The 25,142-nt window shown below is 49.5% G+C and overlaps 1 protein-coding gene across 1 annotated transcript in view; it reads left to right on the forward strand.

The window, feature by feature from the left end:
- Positions 1-25,142, forward strand: part of LOC119956568 (transmembrane protease serine 6) — an 81,373-nt gene that overhangs the window by 37,563 nt on the left and 18,668 nt on the right. The window contains exons 5-11 of the mRNA XM_038783872.1: positions 992-1,149; positions 4,800-4,841; positions 8,528-8,732; positions 12,580-12,716; positions 14,738-14,850; positions 21,498-21,607; positions 23,433-23,575. Of these exons, the coding sequence (XP_038639800.1) occupies positions 992-1,149; positions 4,800-4,841; positions 8,528-8,732; positions 12,580-12,716; positions 14,738-14,850; positions 21,498-21,607; positions 23,433-23,575 (908 nt within the window). The remainder of the gene's footprint in view (positions 1-991; positions 1,150-4,799; positions 4,842-8,527; positions 8,733-12,579; positions 12,717-14,737; positions 14,851-21,497; positions 21,608-23,432; positions 23,576-25,142) is intronic.

Here is a 25,142-nt window from a genome sequence, read left to right on the forward strand (position 1 = left end):
TTTGTTTCTTACATTTTTTTAATCTTCCAACCGTTAAATATACGAGACACGAGTTAGACTTCAGCTGGAGTATTGCGCACAGTTCTGAGCGCCGCACTATAGGAAGGACGTGAACGCATTGGAGAGAGGGGGCGGAAGAGGTTCACAAGAATGAGGGAGGATATCTTCAGTTGAAGAATGGTTCCAGGCACGAGAAACTTCAGTTGTGAGGATAGATTGGAGAGTTTGAGACTTTTCCCCTTGGAGAGAAGAAGGCTAAGAGGAGGTTTGAAAGAGATGGGGGAGAAACTGTTCCCGCTCGCAAAAGGATCGAGAACTGAGAGAACACAGATTTAAAGAGATTTCCAAGAGGAGCAAATGTGATGTGAGAAAAAACCTTTCCACACACACAGCAACTGGTTGGGATCTGGAATGTGCGGCCTGGAAGTGTGAGGGAGGCAGGTTCAATCTAGTAGTTCAAGAGGGCGTTAGATGATTGATGGAACCATCAATTCACCAGACACGTGTTTCCGATATGAATCTAGGCTTTAATCGACTTACTTCAGAGCCAGCCTGTTACCCGTTGATGAACTCTTAGTGAACTCAGGCTGACTCTGGACAAGGGTATTTATACAGCTGCACTAGGGGGAGGAGTCGTGGGCGGAGCCAAGGGTGGAGCCCAGTACAAGTTCCTGAGTACTCCCAGAGCTACTCCCCCTAGTGGCAGGATAGCGCTACTGTGCTTACAAAGACAGTGTGAATTATCATATATATATATATATATTACATTCACCACAATAATTATTTGAATTGAAACAATGTGCAGGGTTACAGGGAAAGGTCAGCGGAATGGCACAGCGGAATACCAAGTTGTTGTTGGTATTAAATCTTCCTCAAATGTTCATGCCTCAGTGGCATTGCACCCAGAGCAGGGAATCCACAGGATTAGATATTTACTATTAAATGTTGCCCGGAAGTCAAGTCTCTCGTAAATGAGCTTCTGTTCCAACAGTGAAGGCAGCCTGGTGCCATATTTCTGGATGGATTTTCGAGTAACGGAAAAACAAATGAAAAACCTGACCACGGATTTAGTGAAGTCAACTCTCAACAAACATTTTCAGGCTGAATCGTCTGACTTCCAGATCCAGCCAGCATCAACCTCCGTAACAGGTCAGTATTATTGTCTGAAAATATGGGGCGGGATTCTCCCTTGGCTGAACCAAACTCGCGAAACGCAATTGGGCGGAGAATCAGTTCCGACAGCAAAATCGCGGTTGGTTTGAGGCCAAATCGCAATTCTTCATCACCTAGACAGCGGCGTCAATGCGGTGCGGAATGCATGTACAGTAAACACCATTTGCATGCCATTAGCGGGCGCTACATGGTATTATCCAGGGCCTCCGCGATTCTCCACCTCCGATGGGCCGATTTCCCGACGGCGCGTTTAAAAATCGTGAAATGGGCATCGTGGCTGCTGAGGGAGAGAGAGGGGCGTACGGAAAGTATCCAACCGCCATAGTTTGCTGACAGTTGTGCCGCTGGCCGGGGGGGGGGGGGGGGCTACTGCCCGGGCTGGGGGGGGTGGGGCTGGGGGATGGGGGTGGGGTAGCAGGATGGTTGCCAGGCGGTGGGCTGTGAGGCCGAGGGGGACAGGCGCAGAGCACCATTGCCGCAGCCTGCAACGCAGCCTTGCAGCTGCTCACACCGCTAACAGCCCACTGTGAACTTCAGGCCATGGGTCATATAGGTCAGTGTTTTTCAAACATTTTTTCCCGAGACCCATTTTTACCAACCGGCCGACCTTCACGACCCACGCCGGCCGACCTTCGCGACCCACGCCGGCCAACCTTCCCGACCCACGCCAGCCGACCTTCGCGACCCACGCCTGCCGACGTTCGCGACCCACGCCTGCCGACGTTCGCGACCCACGCCGGCCGGCCTTCGCGACCCACGCCGGCCGACCTTCACACGACCCACGCCGGCCGACCTTCACATGACCCACGGCGGCCGACCTTTACACGACCCACGCCGGCCGACCTTCGCGACCCACGCCGGCCAACCTTCGCGACCCACGCCGGCCGACCTTCGCGATCCACACCGGCCAACCTTCACGACCCACGCCCGCCGACCTTCGCGACCCACGCCGGCCGACCTTTACACGACCCACGCCGGCCGACCTTCGCGACCCATGCCGGCCGACCTTCGCGACCCACACCGGCCGACCTTCACACGACCCACGCCGGCCGACCTTTACACGACCCACGCCGGCCGACCTTCGCGACCCACGCCGGCCGACCTTCACACGACCCACGCCGGCCGACCTTTACACGACCCATGCTGGCCAACCTTCGCGACCCACACCGGCCGACCTTCACACGACCCACGCCGGCCGACCTTCACACGACCCACGCCGGCCGACCTTCGCGACCCACACCGGCCAACCTTCACACGACCCACACCGGCCGACCTTCACACGACCCACGCCGGCCGACCTTCACACGACCCACGCCAGCCAACCTTCACACGACCCACGCCGGCCGACCTTCACACGACCCATGCTGGCCAACCTTCGCGACCCATGCTGGCCAACCTTCGCGACCCACGCCGACCCATCTTCGCTACTCACGCCGGCCGACCTTCACGGCCCACCATTTTCTCTTTCCTTGTTTGTTGCTGACAAAAATGGAGGAAATGGTTTTGGGTCTCTTTGGCCCCAATCGTCCCCTTGTCCCTTTGGCCCCCCCGAATTTGTAAAAAAAAAAGGCTGCAACCATATTTTAAAAATGCAACTGCATAAGGGATAAGAGATCCCATAGCATTACTTTGAAGAACAGTGGAGGAATAATCCCCAGTGTTCTAGACAACATTTAAGCCTCAATCAATAAGTCAAAAACAGATTATCTGGTCATAATTGCATTTCTAGTTATGGAGCTCACTGTGTTCAAATTGGTTTGCTGGTTTTTATTATTGGTTGCAGAGAGGGCAGCACGGTGGCACAGTGGTTAGCATTGCTGCCTACGGCGCTGAGGACCTGGGTTCAAATCCCGGCCCTGGGTCACTGTCCGTGTGGAGTTTGCACATTCTCCCCGTGTCTGCGTGGGTTTCACCCCCACAACCCAAAGATGTGCAGGATAGGTAGATTGGCCATGCTAAATTGCCCCTTAATTTGAAAAAATTGTTGGGTACTCTTAAAAAAAAATGTTTAAAAAAAACTCTAAAATTAAAATAAAAAATATATATATTATTGGTTGCAGAGCACTTCCAGACATCCTGCAGGCCATGAGAGGTGCTGGATAGATGCAAGTCTTTCTTTATCCTTCCAAAACATCGCCCCTACTTGTTACAGCATTCTGTTGTTGGCGAATTGAGTTCAATCTCCTGCCTTCAACCATTCCCGTACCAGCCTCCCCGGACAGGCGCCGGAATGTGGCGACTAGGGGCTTTTCACAGTAACTTCATTGAAGCCTACTCGTGACAATAAGCCATTTTCATTTTTTTCCCTCCCCAGTATAGCGGCTGCAGCTATTCATCATCCTTGGGGTAGAAATATGAATACACTTCATCCCCAAAGTGCCTAACTCTGAGAACACAGACCCTCTTTCTTGTGTGTATCAGAAAGTACTGTTTGTACTGCTTTCTCTGAACCGTTATGTATCTAAATCTTTCTTCTTCATCATTAGCGGCCATAGCGTTTAACTGCCTGAGTCCCAAGCTCTGAAATTCCCTCCCTAAACCTCTCCATCCCTCTATTTCCTCTCGTAATTAAGACACTTTTACAAACCTATGTTGTCGATCAAGTCCCATTTCCCAATATCACCTCATGTGGCTCACTGTCAACTCATTTTTGTTTGATGAGGCTCCTTGACATGTTTACAACAATGTTAAAGGGAGTAAAGGACTTGAGAGACATGTTGTCAAAGCTTTCCGTCTTGGATTCATCAGGACAAATGCAACAAGACCAAATTTAAAAACAAAATTAATCCTACAAGAGGAAAGGATGCTGATTGGTTGCATAGTCAATTCTGATTGGCTGAGACATTGCTGTTAGACATTATGGGCTGGATTCTCCGATTCTGCGGCTGTATCCACAGGATCGTCTGGTCTTACGACCAGAAAGTCGACGCCACCCCCGCACCGATCCTCCACCCGGTGGGAGGCGAGCAGCCACGCCGCGTAAAGACCCCAGCTTTACCTATGGATAGGGCCGCAGAATGACCGGGTCAGTGGCCCGCACGAGCATGGCGGTGGCCACGGCGTACGACATGGCTTCAGCTGCGCGTGGACCCGGCCTGCCAAAAACTGGCCCCCTGTAACCAGCCTCGCCACCCCCAGATCATTCCCCCACCAGTTCCCCCAGCCCCCGCTAAAGCTCCCCCCGTGTGAGCAGAAGGGCTCCTCCCTGACTGTGGCGCCGCTGGACACAGTTTGCAGCCCGCAAGGCGAGGTCCCCGAACGTTGCGAGCACAGGCGAGCGACGGCGTCTGGGACTCGGCCCATCGGGGGCGGAGCATCGGGGAGGGCATTAGGTGATGCCCTGAGCCGTCCTGATGGCGTACGCCATTTTTGAGGAGCTGGAGCAGAGCAAACACGGCGCGCCCCCGATTCCAGCGTAAACGTGGATTCTCCGGCCGATCGCCAAACGCGCTTTCAGCGACATTATCAGCAATACCTTAGAGGCGCTACATAAGTGTAATTTGTTCCTATTTAGATGTCTCTTTTAAAACTGAAACAAAATCACTCACAGCTCTTCTCTCACGAATTATCCTCTGTAACTAAATATCACTGAGTTTAATTACTTATGTCTTTATTTTACTTTACAGAGCTATCGCTAAACGATTTGAAAACCTTGATAGCAGCAAAAGGTAATGGATTCAAGAGTCCATTTTGTGTCCGTTTGAAAGCTGGTGCTGAGCTGCAATGCAGCGAATCAACTTCTAGAAAGTTCTTTGCAACAGTTATGTCCTCTTTCCCCCCCCCCCCCCCCCAAAAGGTGGGTCAGGCTGAGCTAAGGTTCGAGTTGCTTCGTAGTAACTTCCTGGGTGGCGATACTATTACCTGGGGGTTGAGTTAGCTTTGGCACAGCAGGCTGTACCCTCACCTTTGAGTCAGACGGCTGAGGGTTCAGGTCGCAAACCCCCCCACAAAACCCAACTCCGGTGCCGTACTGAAGGGAGTGCTCCAGTGTTGGGGGTGCTGTCTATCAGGTGACATGTTAACCCGAGACCCTGCTCTCCAACTCTGGGCCCAGCATCGTACTTTCCGGAATGCTGCAGGACTGCGCTCCGACGCAGCTTAGAGGAAACATTGGGCTGGATTCCAAAACGGGCCCGTTTCCTTGATCTGTTACTGGGCCCTGACTAAACCCAGACTAACTTACTGAGAGCGTACCCGCCAGGCGCAATTGAACTGGTTCATTTCCCAGAAGGGTGACCTGTTGGCGGTATTAAAGATTATGAAAGGGGGTTGACAGCGTAGATGTGAAGCTATTTCCACTTGGTTGTGGGGAAGGAGGGGGATATAAATATTTTATTTTAAAAAAAAAATTTAGAGTACCCAATTATTTTTTCCAATTAAGGGGCAATTTAACGTGGCCAATCCACCTACCCTGCACATCTTTTGGGTTGTGGGGCTGAAACCCACGCAGACACGGGGAGAATGTGCAAACTCCTCACAGACAGTGACCCAGGGCCGGGATTCGAACCCAGGTCTTCAGCGCCGTATGCAGCAATGCTAACCACTGTGCCACCGTGACGCTCGGGGGTCATAAATATAAGACATTCATGGACAATCCAATAGACAAGAAGGGACAGCAAGTGGTGAAAATGTGGAGCTCACGAGGAATATTTGAGGTGCGGCGATCACGAGGAGTATTTGAGGTGTGGAGGTCACAATGAATATTTGAGGTGCGGAGATCACGAGGAGTATTTGAGGTGCGGAGATCACGAGGAATATTTGAGGTGTGGAGATCACGAGGAGTACTTGAGGTGTGGAGATCACGACATGTATTTGGGTCATGGAGATCACGAGGAGTATTTGAGGTGTGGAGATCACGAGGAGCATTTGAAGTGTGAAGCTCACAAGGAGTATTAGTGGTGTGGAGCTCACGAGGAATATTTGAGGTGTGGAGATCACGAGGAGCATTTGAAGTGTGAAGCTCACAAGGAGTATTAGTGGTGTGGAGCTCACGAGGAATATTTGAGGTGTGGAGCTCACGAGGAGTATTTGAAGTGTGAAGCTCACGAGGAATATTTGAGGTGTGGAGATCACGAGGAGTATTAGTGGTGTGGAGCTCACGAGGAATATTTGAGGTGTGGAGCTCACGAGGAATATTTGAGGTGTGGAGCTCACGAGGATTATTTGAAGTGTGGAGCTCACGACGTGTATTTGGGTCGTGGAGCTCACGAGGAGTATTTGAAGTGTGGAGCTCACGACGTGTATTTGGGTCGTGGAGCTCACGAGGAGTATTTGAAGTGTGGAGCTCACGAGGAATATCTGAGGTGGGGAGGTCACGAGGAGTATTTGAGGTGAAAAGAATAAGTGCATTCAAAATATGGTGCATTTAAAAATTTAAAATAGATGCATAGAAGATAGATGCGCCGGAAAGGAGTAGGAGGTAACGTTGATGGGATGAGGTAAAGAGGGTGAGAGGTGGTTTGTGTGGTAAAGAATCCCAACGTAAACCTGTTGGGCTGAATGGTCTATTTCTGTGCGTTCTATGTCAGTCATCACATTCACATTGGGTTTATTTTAAGCAGTGGCTGGGGGAACATGCACAGGGTAAAGTAGTCGGATCGCTACCAATTTAGAGGCTTGGCAAATATTTTGAGTGGCAGGGTAGATTTTCTGATCTGAGCAGAGAGGTTGAATATTTGCTGAGCTCCCTGTGTCAGCAGTTGCTACTTTGCAGAGCTGGACAGTTTACATCTGATTACCTGACCTAACATGTATCTGCAGTCAGGTCTCGCTCTGGATGTACTTCTGCAGCCGTAAGTATTCTCTACTTAAATGACACATAGAAGAATAGGCCTGTCGTGATATGCAGACATGCACATAATGAGATACAGACAGGCAGCTAATGAACACAGAGAACAGGACATAACCAATCAGCAGGCAGAACACTTGGGGGTGGTTTCCCACTATAAAAGGCATGAGGCACTCACACTCCGCCTCTTTCCACTGGGGACATCTCCAGAGTGAGTCAGGGTGCATATATCACATAACACCTCCAGCACGTGGCTAAGAGCTAGTCTGGTTCAGTCAGACAGAGTAATCACGCTTAGGTTAGCAGAGAGTCGGACTCGCAGAGAACTGTGCTAACTGTGTGACAGGTTCAAAAAATCAAATTGAACTAACTTCAAGGTCTGGGGCATCTTTAAGTTATAGCTGCATCCAGTTGCAGCCCGTGTCATCTCAGTGTGCTTAACACGACGCGACCCAAACTGGACTAAGGCCCAGGAATCTAGAAACACGTTAACGTTTGTTTTTTGGAAAACTATCACAAAAGGCATCTTGGCATCAAAGAGCATGAAGAAATTATGGGTGCACAAAGCAGAAGGACCAGTCTTGTTGTTTTACCACTGACTCACGCCCAGAGGAACAAATATCGTGAGCAGTGTCTCGCAGAGTAACCCCTGTTTCTCCTTATTGTTGTGGCATCTTTCCCTTTTGTCGAAGTACAGCCTGCGGGCGCGATGTGTTCCCCAAAGAAAGTCCAGGCAGCACAGCACCGCATACCCCTTCTCATTGACAACCAGCACTAGGGCAGGTAAAGAAGCCCAGGGAAAACTTGAGGAGTGCAGCATCAAAGAACCCTTATGACACTCAAGACTTCTGTTGGCAGCACGGTAGCATTGTGAATAGCACAATGGCTTCACAGCTCCAGGGTCCCAGGTTCGATTCCGGCTTGGGTCACTGTGTGTGCGGAATCTGCACATCCCCCCCCGTGTGTGCGTGGGTTTCCTCCGGGTGCTCCGGTTTCCTCCCACAGTCCAAAGATGTGCAGGTTAGGTGGATTGGACATGATAAATTGCCCTTAGTGTCCAAAATTTCCCTTAGTGTTGGGTGGGGTTACTGGGTTATTGGGATAGGGTGGAGGTGTTGAACTTGGCTAGGGTGCTCTTTCCAAGAGCCGGTGCAGACTCGATGGGCTGAATGGCCTCCTTCTACACTGTAAATTCTATGATTCTACGATCTATGCTCATTTGAAATCCAATTAAAGTGCAAATGTACAATGCTGGCATCAAAAAGCTGACAAGCTGTGTCAAGGCTTACTCAACATTTGTTTGTTGTTCTTCGTGGAATGTGCGTGTCGCTGACTAAGCCACGATTTAATGCCCGTCCCTAATCACCTGTGAGAAGGTTGCGGACTCACATCGCGCAAATAAATTCCAGAGAGAGATGGGCATTAACTGCTTAGTATTGGGGAATCGCGGGAGAAATCAGGCCCGAAATAAGCCTGAGGCCTAGCTACTCCCTCAGTTTCCTACACCCACTGGGACATCATTGCTCTTTTGGTTCTCATGGTTCCTTTCTGCTTTCTTTCCTGTAGACTGCCACAGTTATCACTCCGTCCAGTCTGACCAAAGCATCATACTGAATGGACCGGATTCGGACTCCAAGAGTTGCTTCTGGCACCTCCAGGGACCCAGCGGCCTGTTAATCAAACTGCGGGTGGAATGGTTGCTCGTTGGCTGTAGTGACCGGATTCTAATCTATAATGACATTGCAACCGCTTTCAGCACACTGTTAACTTTGTGAGTCGTCCAGCTTTGTTTACACATTTACCTTCCTGTTGTCATGGGAGCAAAAGCAAACCCAGCTCTTTATAAATTACTCCCTTCTGATATACCAGGGATAAAAGGATTCAGTTATGAGGACAAGGATTGCACAAGTCTAGGCTTAGAGAAGATTAAGGGGCGATCTGTAAAATTAGAATTAAAATTGAAGTCAGGGAAGAAATTCAATCTGGAACATTCTCCTCCTCAAAGGCTGGAGAGGTCAAATGAATTTTCAAATCTAAAATTGTTTATTGGGAGCTAAAGTTATTAAGGGTTAAGGAACCAAGACAGGTTGAGAGATTGGTTTGGATCTTATTGAATTAGTGGACTTATGCTGTGCCTGTATCAAATCTTGGTGAGACCACAAAGGTATCATAGAATCCCTCCAGCGCAGAAGGAGGCTATTCGGCCCATTGAGTCTGCACTGACCCTCTGAATGAGCACTCTACCTAGGCTCACTCCCCCCACCCGATCCCACCTAACATGTGCATCCTTAGACACTAAGGGGCAATTTAGCATGCCCAATCAACCTAACCTTTGGACTGTGGGAGGAAACCGGAGCACCCGGAGGAACCCCACGCAGACACTGGGAGAGCGTGCAGACTCCGCAGACAGTCACCCAAGGCCGGAATTGAACCAGGGGCCCTGGCACTGTGAGGCAGGAGTGCTGACCACTGTGCCACCGTGCTGTCCACAGTGGTGTAGCAGCTCTGGTCACCACATTATAAAAGGGATATAGAGGCACTAGTGGGTGCAGAGAGGACTTACAAGAACTTAAGAAATAGGAGGAGTAGGCGATTTGGTCCCTCAAGCTTGCTCTGGCTTATAAGATAATGGTTGTCCTTAACTCCATTTTCCTGCCCATTCCCCATAATCTTTTGCTCCAAAAATGGCTGTAGCACTCAGCCATGAATCTCTCCATTTACCTAGCCTCTCCTGCTCACTGGCGGAGAGGATTGCAAACACCAACGACCACCCTCAGATTGTGCCCCCTAGTTGTAGGTTCCCCCACAAGGGGAAACATTGCCTCAGTATGTATCCCTTAGAATCTTGTAATGTTTCAACAAGATCACCTCTCAACCTTCGCAACTCCAATGAGTATAGGCCCAACTTGCTCAACCTTTCCTCGTCCGACAAACTCCTTCATCCCAGGAATCAAGCAAAAGAACTTTCTCTGAACTGCTTCCATTGCAAGTATATCCCCCCTGAAGTAAGGTGGCCAAAACTGTGCCTGTAATCCAGGTCTGATCTCACCAACGCCTTGTGCAGTTGTAGAAAAAACTTCACTACCTTTATACTCCACCTCTTTAAAATAAAAATTAACATTATATTTGCCTCCCTAATTATTCGCTGCCCCGCATGCTCTTTTTGTCTGATTCATGTACAATGACACCTAGATTCCTCTGTACCGCAACGTTCTATAATCTCACTTCATTTAAATAATACTCTGCTTTTTTTATTTTTTCGGTCCAAGTGGATAACTTTATATTTTCCCACGTTATGCTCCATCTGCCAAATATTTACCCTCTGACTTAACCTATCTGTATCCCTTAGCAAATTCTTTATATCCTCCTCATTATTTACTTTCCAACCTATCTTCCTATTCGAACCAAATTTGACTACAATACGGTTGGTCCCTTCTCCGAGCCATTCATACGGATCGTAAATTGTTGCCGCCCTATTCCTGTTAATGTTTGGCAATGTGAAAATGACCCATCTATCCCAGCTCTCAGTTTTCAACTGGTGAGCCAATCATCCATCGATGCCGATACATCAAACCCAGCACCAGATGCTCGAATCTTCTGTGATCCTGAGGCTAAGTGTTGACGCCGTCGGACATGCCGTCGCGTTTCTCGATGGCATCAACACGGCCTCAGGATCAGCAATTCTGGCCCCTACAGGGGGCCAGCACGGCCCTGGAGCGGTTAACGCCGCTCCAGCTGCTGATCCCGGCGAGAACTGGGCGCTGCGGGATCAACATGCAGAGTGGCACCGGCGCCAACGCGTGCATGCCCAGTGGCTTCCTTCAACGCACCTGCCCCTACGCAACATGGCGCAGGACAACAGGGGCCGGCGCGGAAGAAAGGAGGCCGCCAGCCAGAGAGGCCGGCCCGCCAATCGGTGGGCCCCGATCGCGGGCCAGGCCACAACGGAGCCCCCCCCCCCCCCCCTTCGCACAGCCAACCCACCCCCCCACCCCTCCTCCATGACCCTTCCACAGCGTGTTACCAACGGCTGAGAGCAGGTATAGATGGCGGCGGTGGGACTTGGCATTTTTACGAAGGCCGCTCAGCCCATCCTGGGCCGAGAAAGTGGCCCCCGACCAGCGCCGCACCAACCACGCCAGCGCCAATGCCGCCGATTCTCCGCTCTGCAGAAATTCGCATGCCGGCGTCAGGGTGGCGTGGCGCGATTCGCGCTGGTCACGGGTTTCTCCGGCCCGGCCCCGGGCTGAGAGAATCGCGCCCCTTGTGTGATGACCTTTGATGTGGCACCTTATGAAAGAATCAGACCAGAAATACATGGGCATATTATTATTATAGAACAGTACAGCACAGAACAGGCCCTTCGGCCCTCGATGTTGTGCCGAGCAATGATCACCCTACTCAAACCCACATATCCACCCTGTACCCGTAACCCAACAACCCCCCCCCCCCAACCTTACTTTTTAGGACACTACGGGCAATTTAGCACGGCCAATCCACCTAACCCGCACATCTTTGGATTGTGAGAGGAAACCGGAGCACCCGGAGGAAACCCACGCACACACGGGGAGAACGTGCAGACTCCCCACAGACAGTGACCCAGCCGGGAATCGAACCTGGGACCCTGGCGCTGTGAAGCATTTATGCTAACCACCATGCTACCGTGCTGCCCCATGTATCAGGAAATGATTGACAGGCTGGGTCCCTGCTCTCTTGTAAACGAAGGCTAAGGGGAATAGAGGTGTTTGAAATTCTGAAAGGTTTTGTTGGAGTGGATACAGAGAGAGTGGCCGGAATTCTCCGGCCTTCGGAATTCTCTGTTCCCTCCGGCAGCGCAGCCCCCTACCCGCTGGTTTGCCGGAGACATGGAGTGGCTTCAATGGGAAATCCTATTGGCAAATGCTGGGAAGAGAGAGACCCGCCTCCAGCGGACGGCGCGTGCCGAGAAACACGCGGCTGGGGGACCGGAGAATCCCGCCCAACGTTCCCTTTAGTGGCGGGGTCGGAAGAGCACGACTGGAGGCCATCAATATAAGATAGTCCCAAAGAAATCCAATCGGGAATTCATTCAAAACTTCTTTGCCCCGAGAGTGGGGTGAATGTGGAACTCGCTAGCACAGGGAGTGGATGAAGTGAATAATATAGATGTATTTAAAGGAAAGCTAGAGAACCGTATGAGGGGGAAGGGAATAGGGAGTTCCGATGTTGGATTTAGAAGGGGAGAGGTGGGAGGAGGCTCAAGTGGAGCATAAATGCCAGCATGGCATGGATGGACCGAATGGCCTGTTTCTGTGTCATACATCTTGGGCTGGATTCTCCGCCGGCGGGATGCTCCATTTTGCCAGCAGCCCGGGGGTTTCCCGACGGCATGGGACTGCCCCACAATGGGAAACCCCATTGACCAGCCGACGTAACGGAGCATCCCGCTGGCGAGGTGAAACAGAAATGTGACGCAGCGGGGTGGGGGGGGGGGGTGAGGGGGGGGGGGGGGCGCGAATCCAGCCCCTTATGTAATTCATATGATTGAGCAGACTAGTCATGCCATGTCTTTTCCTGCCCTAATAGTTTTCCGTCTGCCCAGCCTTATCTCTATTCTCTCTCTCTCTCTCTCGGATCAGGATCTACAAATGCAGCTGGCGAGAACCAGTGGTGGAATTATTCTCATCGGCCAACCTGATGGCGGTCATTTGGAAGCAGGGCCAGTACAGTTACTACGATCCATTCAGGCTCTCCGCACAGGCCGTGCCAATGCCCGGTAAGAGAGTCTGTGGGTGTCCAATTGACACTCAGCCAAGCATTCACATTCTGATCCTTCCGCCCTGCTGGACGGAAGGAGGGTTACGGGAAGGGGGGAATTTGCGAGGTGGAAAGAGAGAGGCAGTTCTTTGAGGACAGCTAGAGTTCAATGGCACTCCCTTGCCTCAGGATTAATTAATCGATGGAAGGGATGATAACTGAAACAGGCCTCGAATATGCAAAAAATGCTGATTCAGGCCTTTGAAAGGGATTCTTCTTGTGTAACGTTACCCAATAAAATCATCGGACCAAACTTGATAGAAAGGTAAGCTGTGGGGAGGACACAGGGGAACAGCAAAAGATAAAGACAGGTTAGGTGAGTGGGCAACAAGATGGTGGATGGGGTATAATTTAGGGAAGTATGAAGTTATTTACTTTGGCCATAAAAATAAAAAAGCTAAATACCTTTAAAAGGTAAATATTGATGTTGAGAGAGACTTGGGTGTTCTTTATGTAAGGAATCTGGAAAGTTAGCATGCAGGTGCAGCAAGCAAATGGGAAGGAAAGCGACATGTTGGCCTTTATTACGAGGGGAATGGAGCACTCGGATCAGGAAGTCTTGGTGGAGTTGTGCAGGGTTTTGGTGACACCACATCTAGAATAGTGGGTGCAGATTTGTCCCTACATTTAAGGAAGGATACACTTGCATTGGAGTACAGCAAAGGTTCACTACATTGGTCCCTGGGATGAGGGAGTTGTCCTGCGTAAATCGGGCTTATATTAGTTATAGTTTGGAAGAATGAGAGGCTGTCTCATTGAAACCTTCCAACATTCTGAAGGGGTTTGATAGGGCAGACACCAAGAGATTGGGTGAGATCTTCCAACCCTTCCCATCCCAGTGGGATCTTTCAGTCCCACCAGGGGTAACCCCCCCCCCCACCTCATCCCCCACAGTGGGTTTACCCATTGACAGGACGGGCGAGTCACGCAAAACACCGTAGCCATCGACAGGACCGGAAAATCCCACTGACGGCCAATGGGAAGCTGCATAGGCCACTGGAAACCCGTTGTAGGGGGGGGTCAGAGATTCCTACCCATTATTTCAATTGACCGCGGAACCTAAAACACTGGGGGGGGGGGAGAGAGGGGGGGGGCAGTCTCGGGGTTGGGGGGGGCAGTCTCGGGGTTGGGGGGGGCAGTCTCGGGGTTGGGGGGGGGGCAGTCTCGGGGTAAGGGGGGGCCGGTCATTTAGGATGAATATGAGGAGAAATTTCTTCACTCGGAGTGTTGTGTAGTTTTGGAATTCTCTACCCCAGAGGATAATGGACGATCCATCGTTGAATTCATTTATGGTTAAGATAGGCAGATGTTTGGTCTCTCGGGAAATGAAGGGATGGGGGGAGCGGGCGGGAAAATGGAGTTAAAGCCCAAAATCAGCCATGATTGTATTGAATGGCGGCGCTGGCTCGATGGGCCAATTCCCCTGCTCTTATGTCTTATATTCTGAACATGGCGGCCGTCACTCTTTCAGTTTGCCTCATACCTGCCATTTTGGGGTGAAAGTGCATCAAACACATTTGATGTGGAGTGTATAGCCCCTCAAGCTGTAAGTCCCAGGAGACGGACTAGCGACCTGTTCCAGAAATAATGAGCTATGGAAAGTGATGAAATTCTGCCTTATTGTGGCACACGATGCAGGAAGAGAATTGGAAAGGGAATGAAGTGAAGAGTCAACAAAAATGTGCATTTATATATCCCACAAAGCTCCCACATGTAGATCATCTGTTCCAGCGATGCTAAGTGAGGAATGAGTGTGGTCCAAGACATTGAGTAGCAATATTATCATGAGACTATAAGAAGACAGGATAGGAGTAGCTCAGATATTTAAAAGGATTGCTGGGCTGGAGAAGATTATAGAGAGGGCAGAGGGCATGAAAGGACTTGAAGACCAGGTTGAATCTAGAGGTGCCCTAAACGTTTAGTCCTTACCCAATTAGGAAAAGCGATGTGCAATTTAAATTCTTGTTACGTTCATTCCAGATTGTTCCGCTAATATTACATTGATGGAAGGATTGGAAATCCAAGGAAATGCGAGCACTCCATTCTTTCCCAGCTACTACCCACCCAACACAGAGTGCACCTGGCATTTTACTGTGAGTACAGAAGGTGGTAAAGAACGGCAGGAACTCCTAATTTTAAAACCTAATTTTGGTTTGCATGACATCCTAGACAAGTTTGATGATGATGTCGTGACATCATGGTTGTGTTGTAATTAACTGACTGACCACTAGGAGTCTCACTAGTATATAAGTGAATGTTAGAGTCAGGTGACAGCAGACTGGCTGGAAGGGAGCTGGAGAGAGAGGTTGCTTGTGCATGATCATACTGTTATTCGTCTGTTGTTTGTATATAATTTACCCACAGTTAACGTTAATGTTTATAGCTTTAGCTACAAGTGTTCTTGTAATAGAAATCAGGCCATCCGACAAGACCATTACAGATAAGAGAACGTATCAACCTTGGTCACTGAGTAGCAGTCTCGCCTTTGAATTCTACTGGGTTTAAGTGTTACTCCAGAAACACGAGCGCAGAATCAAGGCTGAGAAGCCGAGCGCAGTACTGAGGGCGAGCTGCTCGGTCAGAGGTGCCTTCTTCCCAATAAGATATTAAGCCAAGGCCTTAATTGCCTGCCCTCCGTCGGACATGCAAAGCCTCATGGCAATATTTCTCCCCAGTGACCTGGACAACATTTATCCCTCAGTTAGCTTTAAAGGGCTTTCGGGAAACTTTAGGTTATTTCATAGAATTCACAGTGCAGAAGGAGGCCATTCGGCCCATCGAGTCTACACCGGCTCTTGGAAAGAGCACCCCGCCCAAGGTCAACACTTCCACCCTATCCCCATAACCCAGTAACCCCACCCAACACTAAGGGCAATTTTGGACACTAAGGGCAATTTATCATGGCCAATCCACCTAACCTGCACATCTTTGGACTGTGGGAGGAAACCGGAGCACCCGGAGGAAACCCACGCACACACGGGGAGGACGTGCAGACTCCGCACAGACAGTGACCCAAGCCAGAATCGAACCTGGGACCCTGGAGCCGTGAAGCATTTGTGCTATCCACAATGCACTGCAGGTCTTTCTATCTTTCTGATTGCGCAGAAGGCACTAAGATTAGAAATGGAGTGAAAAATAGTTCTCTACACAGGGAGGGGTTGAGGCCAAGTGAGAGGAGAGGTTGGGGCCGGTGTTGGAGGATGGGGTGTGGAGTGAGGCTCTGTGCAAGGCTTGGCTTAATGCAGCTTAAAGTTGTGTATAGGGCTCATCTGACCAGGTCCAGGATGAGTCGGCTTTTTGCGGGTGTGGGGTACAAGTGCGGGCGCTGTGGAAGGGTCCGGCCAGCCCTGTGCGCATGTTCTGGTCGTGTTTACTAAGCTCGCGGGGGTCCCGGTCTCCTTATTTGGCGCCATTTTGGCGATTCTGAAAATTGAACAGGAGCCCTGTCCCTTGGTGGGCATGTTGGGGGTGTCAGACTTGCCAGAGCTGCAGAGGGGAATGGGGGGCAAATGTCCAGGCCTTCGCCTCACTGGTTACTCGTAGGCGAGTGCCGACGGAGGTCACCTTCTCCACCTCAGTGTGGATGAGAAATCTGATGGAGTTCCTATGCCTCGAAAAGTCAAGCACAGCATGAGGGGAGCTGGTCACCGTTAGTTACCGATGCGCAGAGTGGGAGGGGAGCAGTGGAGAGGGGGTCTCGGGGGATTGTTTATTCAGTTAGGCGGAGGGTTGTGGTTCGCGTGTTGTTTGGGGTTTTTTTAATTCATTTGTAGGATGTGGGCATCGCTGGTTAGGCCAGCATTTATTGACCATCCCTAGTTGCCCTTCAGAAGGTCGTGGTGAGCTGCCTTCTTGACCCACTGCAGTGAGGTGTAGGTACACCCACTGTGCTGTTCAGGAGGAAGTTCCAGGATTTTGCCCCAGCGACAGTGAAGGAATGGCCGATATATTTCCAAGTCAGGGTGGTGAGTGACTTGGAGGGGAACCTCCAGGTGGTGGGGTGCCCAGGTATCTGCTGCTCTTGTCCTTCTAGATGGTAGTGGTCATGAATGTGGAAGGTGCTGCCTAAGGAACTTGGTGAGTTGCTGCAGCGCCTCCTGTAGATGGTACACACGGCTGCCACTGTTCTTCAGTGGGGGAGGGTTTGAATGTTTGCGGAAGGGGGAGCAATCAAGCGGGGCTGCTTTGTCCTGGATGGTGTCGAGCTTCTTGAGTGTTCTTGGAGTTGCACTCATCCAGGCAAGTGGGGAATATTCCATCACACTCCTGACTTGTGCCTTGTGGATGGTGGACAGGCTTTGAGGGGTCAGGAGGTGGGTTATTTGCCGTAGGATTCCTTGCCTTTGACCTATCCTGGAAGCCACAGTACTAATATGGCTCGTCAAGTTCAGTTTCTGATCAATGGTAATCCGCAGGATGTTGATTGTGGGGTTTCAGCTATTTAATATCAAAGGGCAATGGTTAGATCCTCTCTTCATAGAATTTACAGTGCAGAAGGAGGCCATTCGGCCCATCGAGTCTGCACCAGCTCTTGGAAAGAGCACCCTACCCAAGGTCCACACCTTCACCCTATCCCCATAACCCAGTAACCCCACCCAACACTAAGGGAAGTTTTGGACACTGGGGCAATTTAGCATGGCCAATCCACCTAACCTGCACATCTTTGGACTGTGGGAGGAACCCGGAGCACCCGGAAGAAACCCACACACACACGGGGAGAATGTGCACAGACAGTGACCCAAGCCGGGAATCAAACCTGGGACCCTGGAGCTGTGAAAAAATTGTGTTATCCACAATGCTACCGTGCTGCCCAAGGTGGTCATTGGTCATGTAGGAGATGGTCATTGCCTGGCGCTTGTGTGGCGAGAATATAACTTGCCACTTGTCAGCCCAAGTCTGGATATTGCCCAGGCCTTCCTGCATTTGGAGATGGACTGCTTCAGTACCTGAGGAGTCACAAATGGTGCTGAACATTGTGCAGTCATCCACAAACAATCCCACTTCTGACCTTATGATGAAGGGAGGTCATTGATGAAGAAGCTGAAGACGGTTGGGCCTAGGACCTGAGCCTGAGGAACTCCTGCAGTGATGTCCTGGAGCTGAGATGACTTCCAACCACCACAACCATCCACCTTTGTGCCAGGTATGACTCCAACCAGCGGAGAGTATTCCCCCTGATTCCCATTGACTCCAGTATAGCTAGGGCTCCTTGAAGCCACACTCAGTCAAATGCTGCCTTGATATCAAGGGCAGTCACTCTCACCTCACCTGGGTAAGATGTGTTGTTTTGGTGTGATGTATAAAATAGAATTATTTTGAATAAAAATATATCTTTTATAAGTAATATTTTCTACACATAGATTTTGACTTTTATTTGTGCACCTTTCATGATCTCAGGGTTTCCCAAAGCGCTGTTACTGCCACAGTGTCCCAGTAGGAGATCAGCTTATTTTAGAAATCTACAATTACATTATGTATTAAACTGGAAAGGGATTTTCCAGTGGAAGCATTGAAAAATGCGTGAGGTTGTTGTAACAAAAGAGTGAGGATAGAAATCAAAACAGGTGATGTTATTGCTATCTGAAACATTGGTTAGACCCCATCTGGAATGATACTTGAAGCATTGGTAACATGTTATTGCAAGGATCTATTACGCTTCAGAGAGTGTAGCAAAGGCCAACTTCTGTGAGGAAGGAGAGTTGATCTGGGGCGGCAGGGCGGCACAGTGGTTAGCACTGCTGCCTCACAGCGCCACGGACCCAGGTTCGATTCCATCCTCGGGTGATTGTCTGTGCGGAGTCTGCACGTTCTCCCCGTGTCTGCGTGGGTTTCCTCCGGGTGCTCCGGTTTCCTCCCACAGTCCAAATATGTGCAGGTCAGAACATAAGAACTAGGAGCAGGAGTAGGCCATCTGGCCCCTCGAGCCTGCTCCACCATTCAATGAGATCATGGCTGATCTTTTGTGGACTCAGCTCCACTTTCCGGCCTGAACACCATAACCCTTAATCCCTTTATTCTTCATAAAACTATCCATCTTTATCTTAAAAACATTTAATGAAGGAGCCTCAACTGCTTTACTGGGCAAGGAATTCCATAGATTCACAACCCTTTGGGTGAAGAAGTTCCTCCTAAAGTCAGTCCTAAATCTACTTCCCCTTATTTTGAGGCTATGCTCCCTAGTTCTGCTTTCACCCGCCAGTGGAAACAACCTGCCTGCATCTATCCTATCTATTCCCTTCATAATTTTATATGTTTCTATAAGATCCCCCCTCATTCTTCTAAATTCCAACGAGTACAGTCCCAATCTACTCAACCTCTCCTCGTAATCCAACCCCTTCAGCTCTGGGATTAACCCAGTGAATCTCCTCTGCACACCCTCCAGTGCCAGTACGTCCTTTCTCAAGTAAGGAGACCAAAACTGAACACAATACTCCAGGTGTGGCCTCACTAACACCGTATACAGTTGCAACATAACCTCCCTAGTCTTAACTCCATCCCTCTAGCAATGAAGGACAAAATTCCATTTGCCTTCTTAAACACCTGTTGCACCTGTAAACCAACTTTTTGCGACTCATGCCCTAGCACACCCAGATCTTTCTACACAGCAGCATGCTTTAATATTTTATCATTTAAATAATAATCCCGTTTGCTGTTAGGTGGGGGTTATGGTGATAGGACGGGGGAATGGGCCTAGGTAGGGTTCTCTTTCAGAGGGTCGGTGCAGACTCGATGGACCAAATGGCCTTCTGCACGGTGGGCATTCTATGGATGTGTGGTTGCTGGATGAAACAAGACTCAAAAATGACCCAATTCACAAGGTCATTCGTGGGCGGCATGGTGGCACAGTGGTTAGCACTGTTGCTCCACAGCGCCAGGGACCTGGGTTCGATTCCCGGCTTGGGTTACCATCTGTGCGGAGTCTGCACGTTCTCCCCGTGTCTGCGTGGGTTTCCTCCGGGTGCTCCAGTTTCCTCCCACAAGTCCCGAAAGACGTGCAGTTCAGTGAATTGGACATTCTGAATTCTCCCTCTGTGTACCCGAACAGGCACCAGAGTGTGGGGACTCGGGGATTTTCACAGTAACTTCATTGCAGTGTTAATGTAAGCCTACTGTGACAATAAAGATTATTATTACTATTAATGAGGAATATCTTTTGACCCATCTCGGTTGCCATCGAATAGCCTCAAGTCCATCCATTACTGCATCCGACTGTTGTTTTTTTAATGACTCCCTTTCCTGCTCTATCCGGGCGTATACTCAAATGAAAAAGTTATGTTCCAAATTTTCCGTGCCATTCTCAATCTTACCCAACCCGAGAAGATCATCTCTCGGAGGCGTCCTCTCAAGATTCGCCACCGCAATTGCCTCGTAGCACACTGGGCTAAATCGCTGGCTGTTAAAGCAGACCAAGGCAGGCCAGTAGCACGGTTCAATTCCCGTACCAGCCTCCCTGAACAGGCGCCGGAATGTGGCGACTAGGGACTTTTCACAGTAACTTCATTTGAAGCCTACTTGTGACAATAAGCGATTTTAATTTCATTTTTCATTAACCAGGACTGGGAGCGTAATTGAAGTTTTCAGAATTAAGAAGGAGATGGGATTTGCTGATCCGAATGAATAGTTCAAAGGTTTCATAAACCAGGACACGCCTTTTAAAAAAGGATAGGATCAAAGGTAATTCTGGCTCAGACAACAGTCAACAGACATAAGGAGTACTTTAGTCAAAAGGTCCATGGAGGAATCACTATGATTTCAAAGGGCACCTTTTGTAAAGAAGGGTTGAATGATAAGATGAGAAAGTGGGGTTATACCAAAACAGAATAGACTTATTGGGCCAAATGGTTTAATACTCAATCTGATAGCCATGAGATTGGTCTACTTTCTTATACTCTGTAGTTTAGGATCTGACCCAGATGCGGGAATGTGGGATTGAGGTTCCAAACAGTTCAGCCATGATCCTAATGAATGGCGGAGTAGGCTCGAAGGACAATCTTGGGCTTGTCCGTGAAGAGTGGATGGTGAAATGCTGTTGCCGTTATGATTTCTGATTCCAGACGTGCCAACCTCTGCAGGCGAATAGTCAGTTTTGAGATTCCTGCGTTCTGCAGTTTAGCCGAGGAGCTGCCCTGTTTCCTTTCCAGCTGTGCCTTTGCTGACTCGGTTTGCTTCAGAAATCAGAGCGAGGGTCACCTGCAAAAACTTTGCAGGGGTCTGATGTGTCCTTCCTCCTCTACGGCACACTGGTGAACCCAGAACTATTCGGCCATGACCAAGGTTGTCAGCTGGCTTTTATACCAGTCTTCGTACATAGAAATCAGAAATCCATAAACACATCTGGGACATTTCTCACAAGATATTATTCCTGCTGAGATGATCAGCAGCTCCCATTATCTCCACAGGAGATGGCAGTTATTTTCTGTATGGCTTTTACACTTCTCAGGAATCCGTGTCTGGAGACAGAGTCCGGTTTCATTGCCTCCATCTTCCTATCACCCACCAGCATTCAAGCAGTGGTGGAATTTGCGTCCTTAGCCACCTTTGGCTTGTATGTCCATTTTTTAAACCACAGGTCTTATTTAAGAGCTCAGCATGTCCGTATGTTATTTGGGGTTTTCTCGATCGTCAAGACAGCAGTTTCCCAGGTGTGGTCTAACCAAGCCTTTGAATAGTTGTGGCATACACTCTTTTTTTAAAGTGCTCCGATTTACCTTGTCTGCAATGTTTCCGATCTCACACACAGGTACCATCCCTGGACTATGGTATCACTCTGTGGTTTGATGGTTATGAGCTAGACACACCAACCTTCACAAAACCCTGCTGGCAAGGTCAGTGGAGGATACAGAACAGGAAGTAAGTTCAGCATCTTTTCCAATTGCCTTTTTTGTTTTGCTTTTTCCTTGTAAGTTCTCCTTCCTCTACCTCCTCCTTCCTTAATCACTTCTAAGCTCTGAATAAGTTACAATTTCAAACTATGGGCATCAGAGAAATCTGTGTTTTTACAGCACTTGTCAGGAAGTCTAAAGGTGCCTTACAGCCGATTATATGACATGCAATTGCTGTAATGGAGGAATCAAAAACACCAAAGTCATAGGGCGCGATCGAACAGCCACAGTGAGCACGAAAAGCAGCTCGCTGTGGTGTAGCATGACCGATAGAAGCCAGGAGAACCTGCTCCCTGGATCTACCCGGCTCGCGACGCCTCGTGAGATCTAACGCGGTCTCACGAGACGTTTTAATGTACATTCCACCCATTGTGGGCGGGATAACTTTTAAGCAAGACTGCATATTAAAACAAGACAGCTGCGCTCACTTTAATGTGTAGATTCCCATGGACCCCTTCGTCTCGGAGACCTCGAGTGAGAGCCATTCAGCTCTGGCCTCCACAAACAGGGACCAGAAGAAACCGCACTCCTGGGGGTCCCCCAAGGGATCAGAGGCCCCCAGGTGCTTGCCTTTGGGCAGGTGATAGCCTGGAGCTGCTGGTCCTCAGGATACCCGAAGTGCTTCACAGCGAATGAAATACTTTTTGAATTGTAGTAACTGTCGGAAGATAGAAAATGCAGGAGCCAATTTACACGCAGCCAGCTCCCGGCAGCAAGCAATGTAATAGTGGCTAGAGAATCTGTTTCAGCGATGTTGATTGAGGGGCAAATATTGGTTGGGACATTAGGGGTAACTCCACCGCCCCCTCTCATGGAATCTTTAATATCTACCTGAGAGGGCAAACAGGAAGTTGGTTTAACTATTCATTCAGAAGGCAGCAAACATTCCCATAGCATTACAGCGGAGTGTGTTACGGACCAGGGTTTAGAGAACACCAAAGTATATCATGGAGTTCACCTGACTCACGACTTTTAATAGATTTTGGTTATGGGGAGCACAAGGCTACACTCTCCAGGTGTTAAGGTTTTTTTTGAAACAAAACAATGTTTATTCTATGAATCCAGTTAACATTTTATAAACACACAGTAAACACCTTATCTAACAACACACATAACCGCACAGATACAATACTATAGGTAACCCTTAATACCTTAGCAACATCCATAAGTTAAACACTTTTTTAACAAAGATAGCAGGTTTAAATTCTCTACAGAAACAGGTATTACTTTGTAATCATCAATGAGCTGAAGACAATCTTTAGCTTGTAGAGAGAACGATCATTTTACGCATCTGCTTGCTTTGAATACAGCTCTCCAACTCTGAAAACAAAACCAAAAGCAGAGCCACAAAGCAGCTTTTCAGCTCAAAACGAAAGTAAAAACAGACAGACAGCCCAGCTCCACCCACACTCTGACATAATTTGCAGCTATTAGATAAACACCCATTTCTTAAAGGTACATCCACATGACAAGTGTCAGCTTTGGTTATTGGTGCACGATATCCTGAATTGAACAAAATGGAGAAAGTTAGCTCGCAACAGCTATTGGTCAGCCTTGGGCCATGTTGGAAGAGAATCGAGCTCATGTACTCCCTTGGTTGAACCATCTGCTCATATTCGCATGTAGGATGGACACTTTTTGGTTAGGGTGGAGGATAATGCCAGTGCACATGGAGTGTTCCATATGCCACTGCCTTCAAACAAGGGAGGCCCACAATTGCTGGCCTATGTGAGGCCTATACTTCAGGCTGTGCTGCAAATCCACCTTCCTCACTGCATCTCCTCTCTTCTCAGGCTGTGTGGGAAGAGAGTGCTGCAGCCGTACGCGGAGAGGATCTTTGTCGTGTCGCTGACCACAACGGTGACCTTTACCTCCGAAGTGACCCTCACAGGGCCTGGAATCCAGTTCTCCTACAGCCTCTTCAACCAATCGGACCGTACGTCTGAACCTTCCCTGTTTCGGGGGTAGGGGAGCGGGTGCCTGATTTCGCTATGATACACCTTGGAAAGCATTCCTTTTTTCTTTTTTTTTTATAAATTTAGAGTACCCAATTATTTTTTCCAATTAAGGGGCAATTTAGCACGGCCAATCCGCCTACCCTGCACATCTTTTGGGTTGTGGGGGGTGAAACCCACGCAGACACGGGGAGAATGTGCAAACTCCACACGGACAGTGATCCAGAGCTGGGATCGAACCTGGGACCTCAGCACCGTAGGCAGCAATGCTAACCACTGTGCCACCGTGCTGCCCTTTGGAAAGCATTCCTGATAAATAGGGGAAGAATACCGAAAACATTTCTGGCAAATCTTCTGACCATCATCCTCCCCCTCCCCCCCGTCAACTAATCACCAGAAATCTGCGTCCTCTGGTTCCCGATCCTCTGCTATTTTAAATAGTTTCTCCTGATGAAAGCTGCTCATGATTTCAAATGCCTCGATTAAATCGCCCCTTCACATTCTCTGCTCGAAGGAGAACTATCTAGCTTCCCCAGTCTCTCCACATGAACTCCCTCATCCCTGTTCCGTTCCAGTCAATCTCTTCTGGTTCAATCATCCCAAGAATAAAAATAAGTTGTCCAACTGCGAAAATGGGTACCCTTCATGGTGGAATAGCCTCAGGAGCCAGGTTTCTTGGGCTGACCTGAGGAGGGTATAGAATCAGAGGATTTACAGTGCAGAAGGAGGCCATTTGGCCCATCGATTCCGCACCAGCCCTTGGAAAGAGCACCCTACTCAAGCCCACACCTCCACTCTATCCCCGTAACCCAGTAACCCCACCTAACCTTTTTTTTTGACACTAAGGGGCAATTTATCACGGCCAATACACCTAACCTGCACATTTTTGGACTGTGGGAGGAAACCGGAGCACCCGGAGGAAACTCACGCAGACACAGGGAGAACTTGCAGACGCCACACAGTGACCCAAGCCGGGAATCGAACCTGGGACCCTGGAGCTGTGAAGCAGTAGTGCTAATTACTGTGCCACCGTGCCACCCACAAGCCCATAACAGGTTTTTTGTGAAACCATAGGATTGATTCTTACTCCTGGATGGGGGCAAGGCTCAGCAAGTATCCAGATCCCTCCCAGGAGTGGGAGTAGGGAAGTCCTGGCAGATTTTAAGTCGCATGAGGGTGGCACGGTGGCACAGTGGTTAGCACTGCTGTCCCACAGCACCAAGGACCCGGGTTCGATTCCGACTTCAGGTCACTGTCTGTGAGGAGACTGCACTTTCTCCCCGTGTCTGCGTGGGTTTCCTCCGGGTGCTCCGGTTTCCTCCCACAGTCCAAAGATGTGCGGGTTAGGTGGATAGGCCACGATCAGTTGCCCCTTAGTGTCCAAAGATTGGGTGGGGTTACGGGGATGGGGCAGAGGAGTGGGCCTTGGTCAGGCGCTCTTTCAGAGGGCCGGTGCAGTCTCGATGGGCTGAATGGCCTCCTTCTGCACCGTAAGGATTCTATGATGAGGGAGATGTTGGCATAGTTGTGTTGTCACTGGAGACCCAG

Source organism: Scyliorhinus canicula, chromosome 23 (genome assembly GCF_902713615.1).
Source record: "Scyliorhinus canicula chromosome 23, sScyCan1.1, whole genome shotgun sequence".
NCBI lineage: Eukaryota > Metazoa > Chordata > Chondrichthyes > Carcharhiniformes > Scyliorhinidae > Scyliorhinus > Scyliorhinus canicula.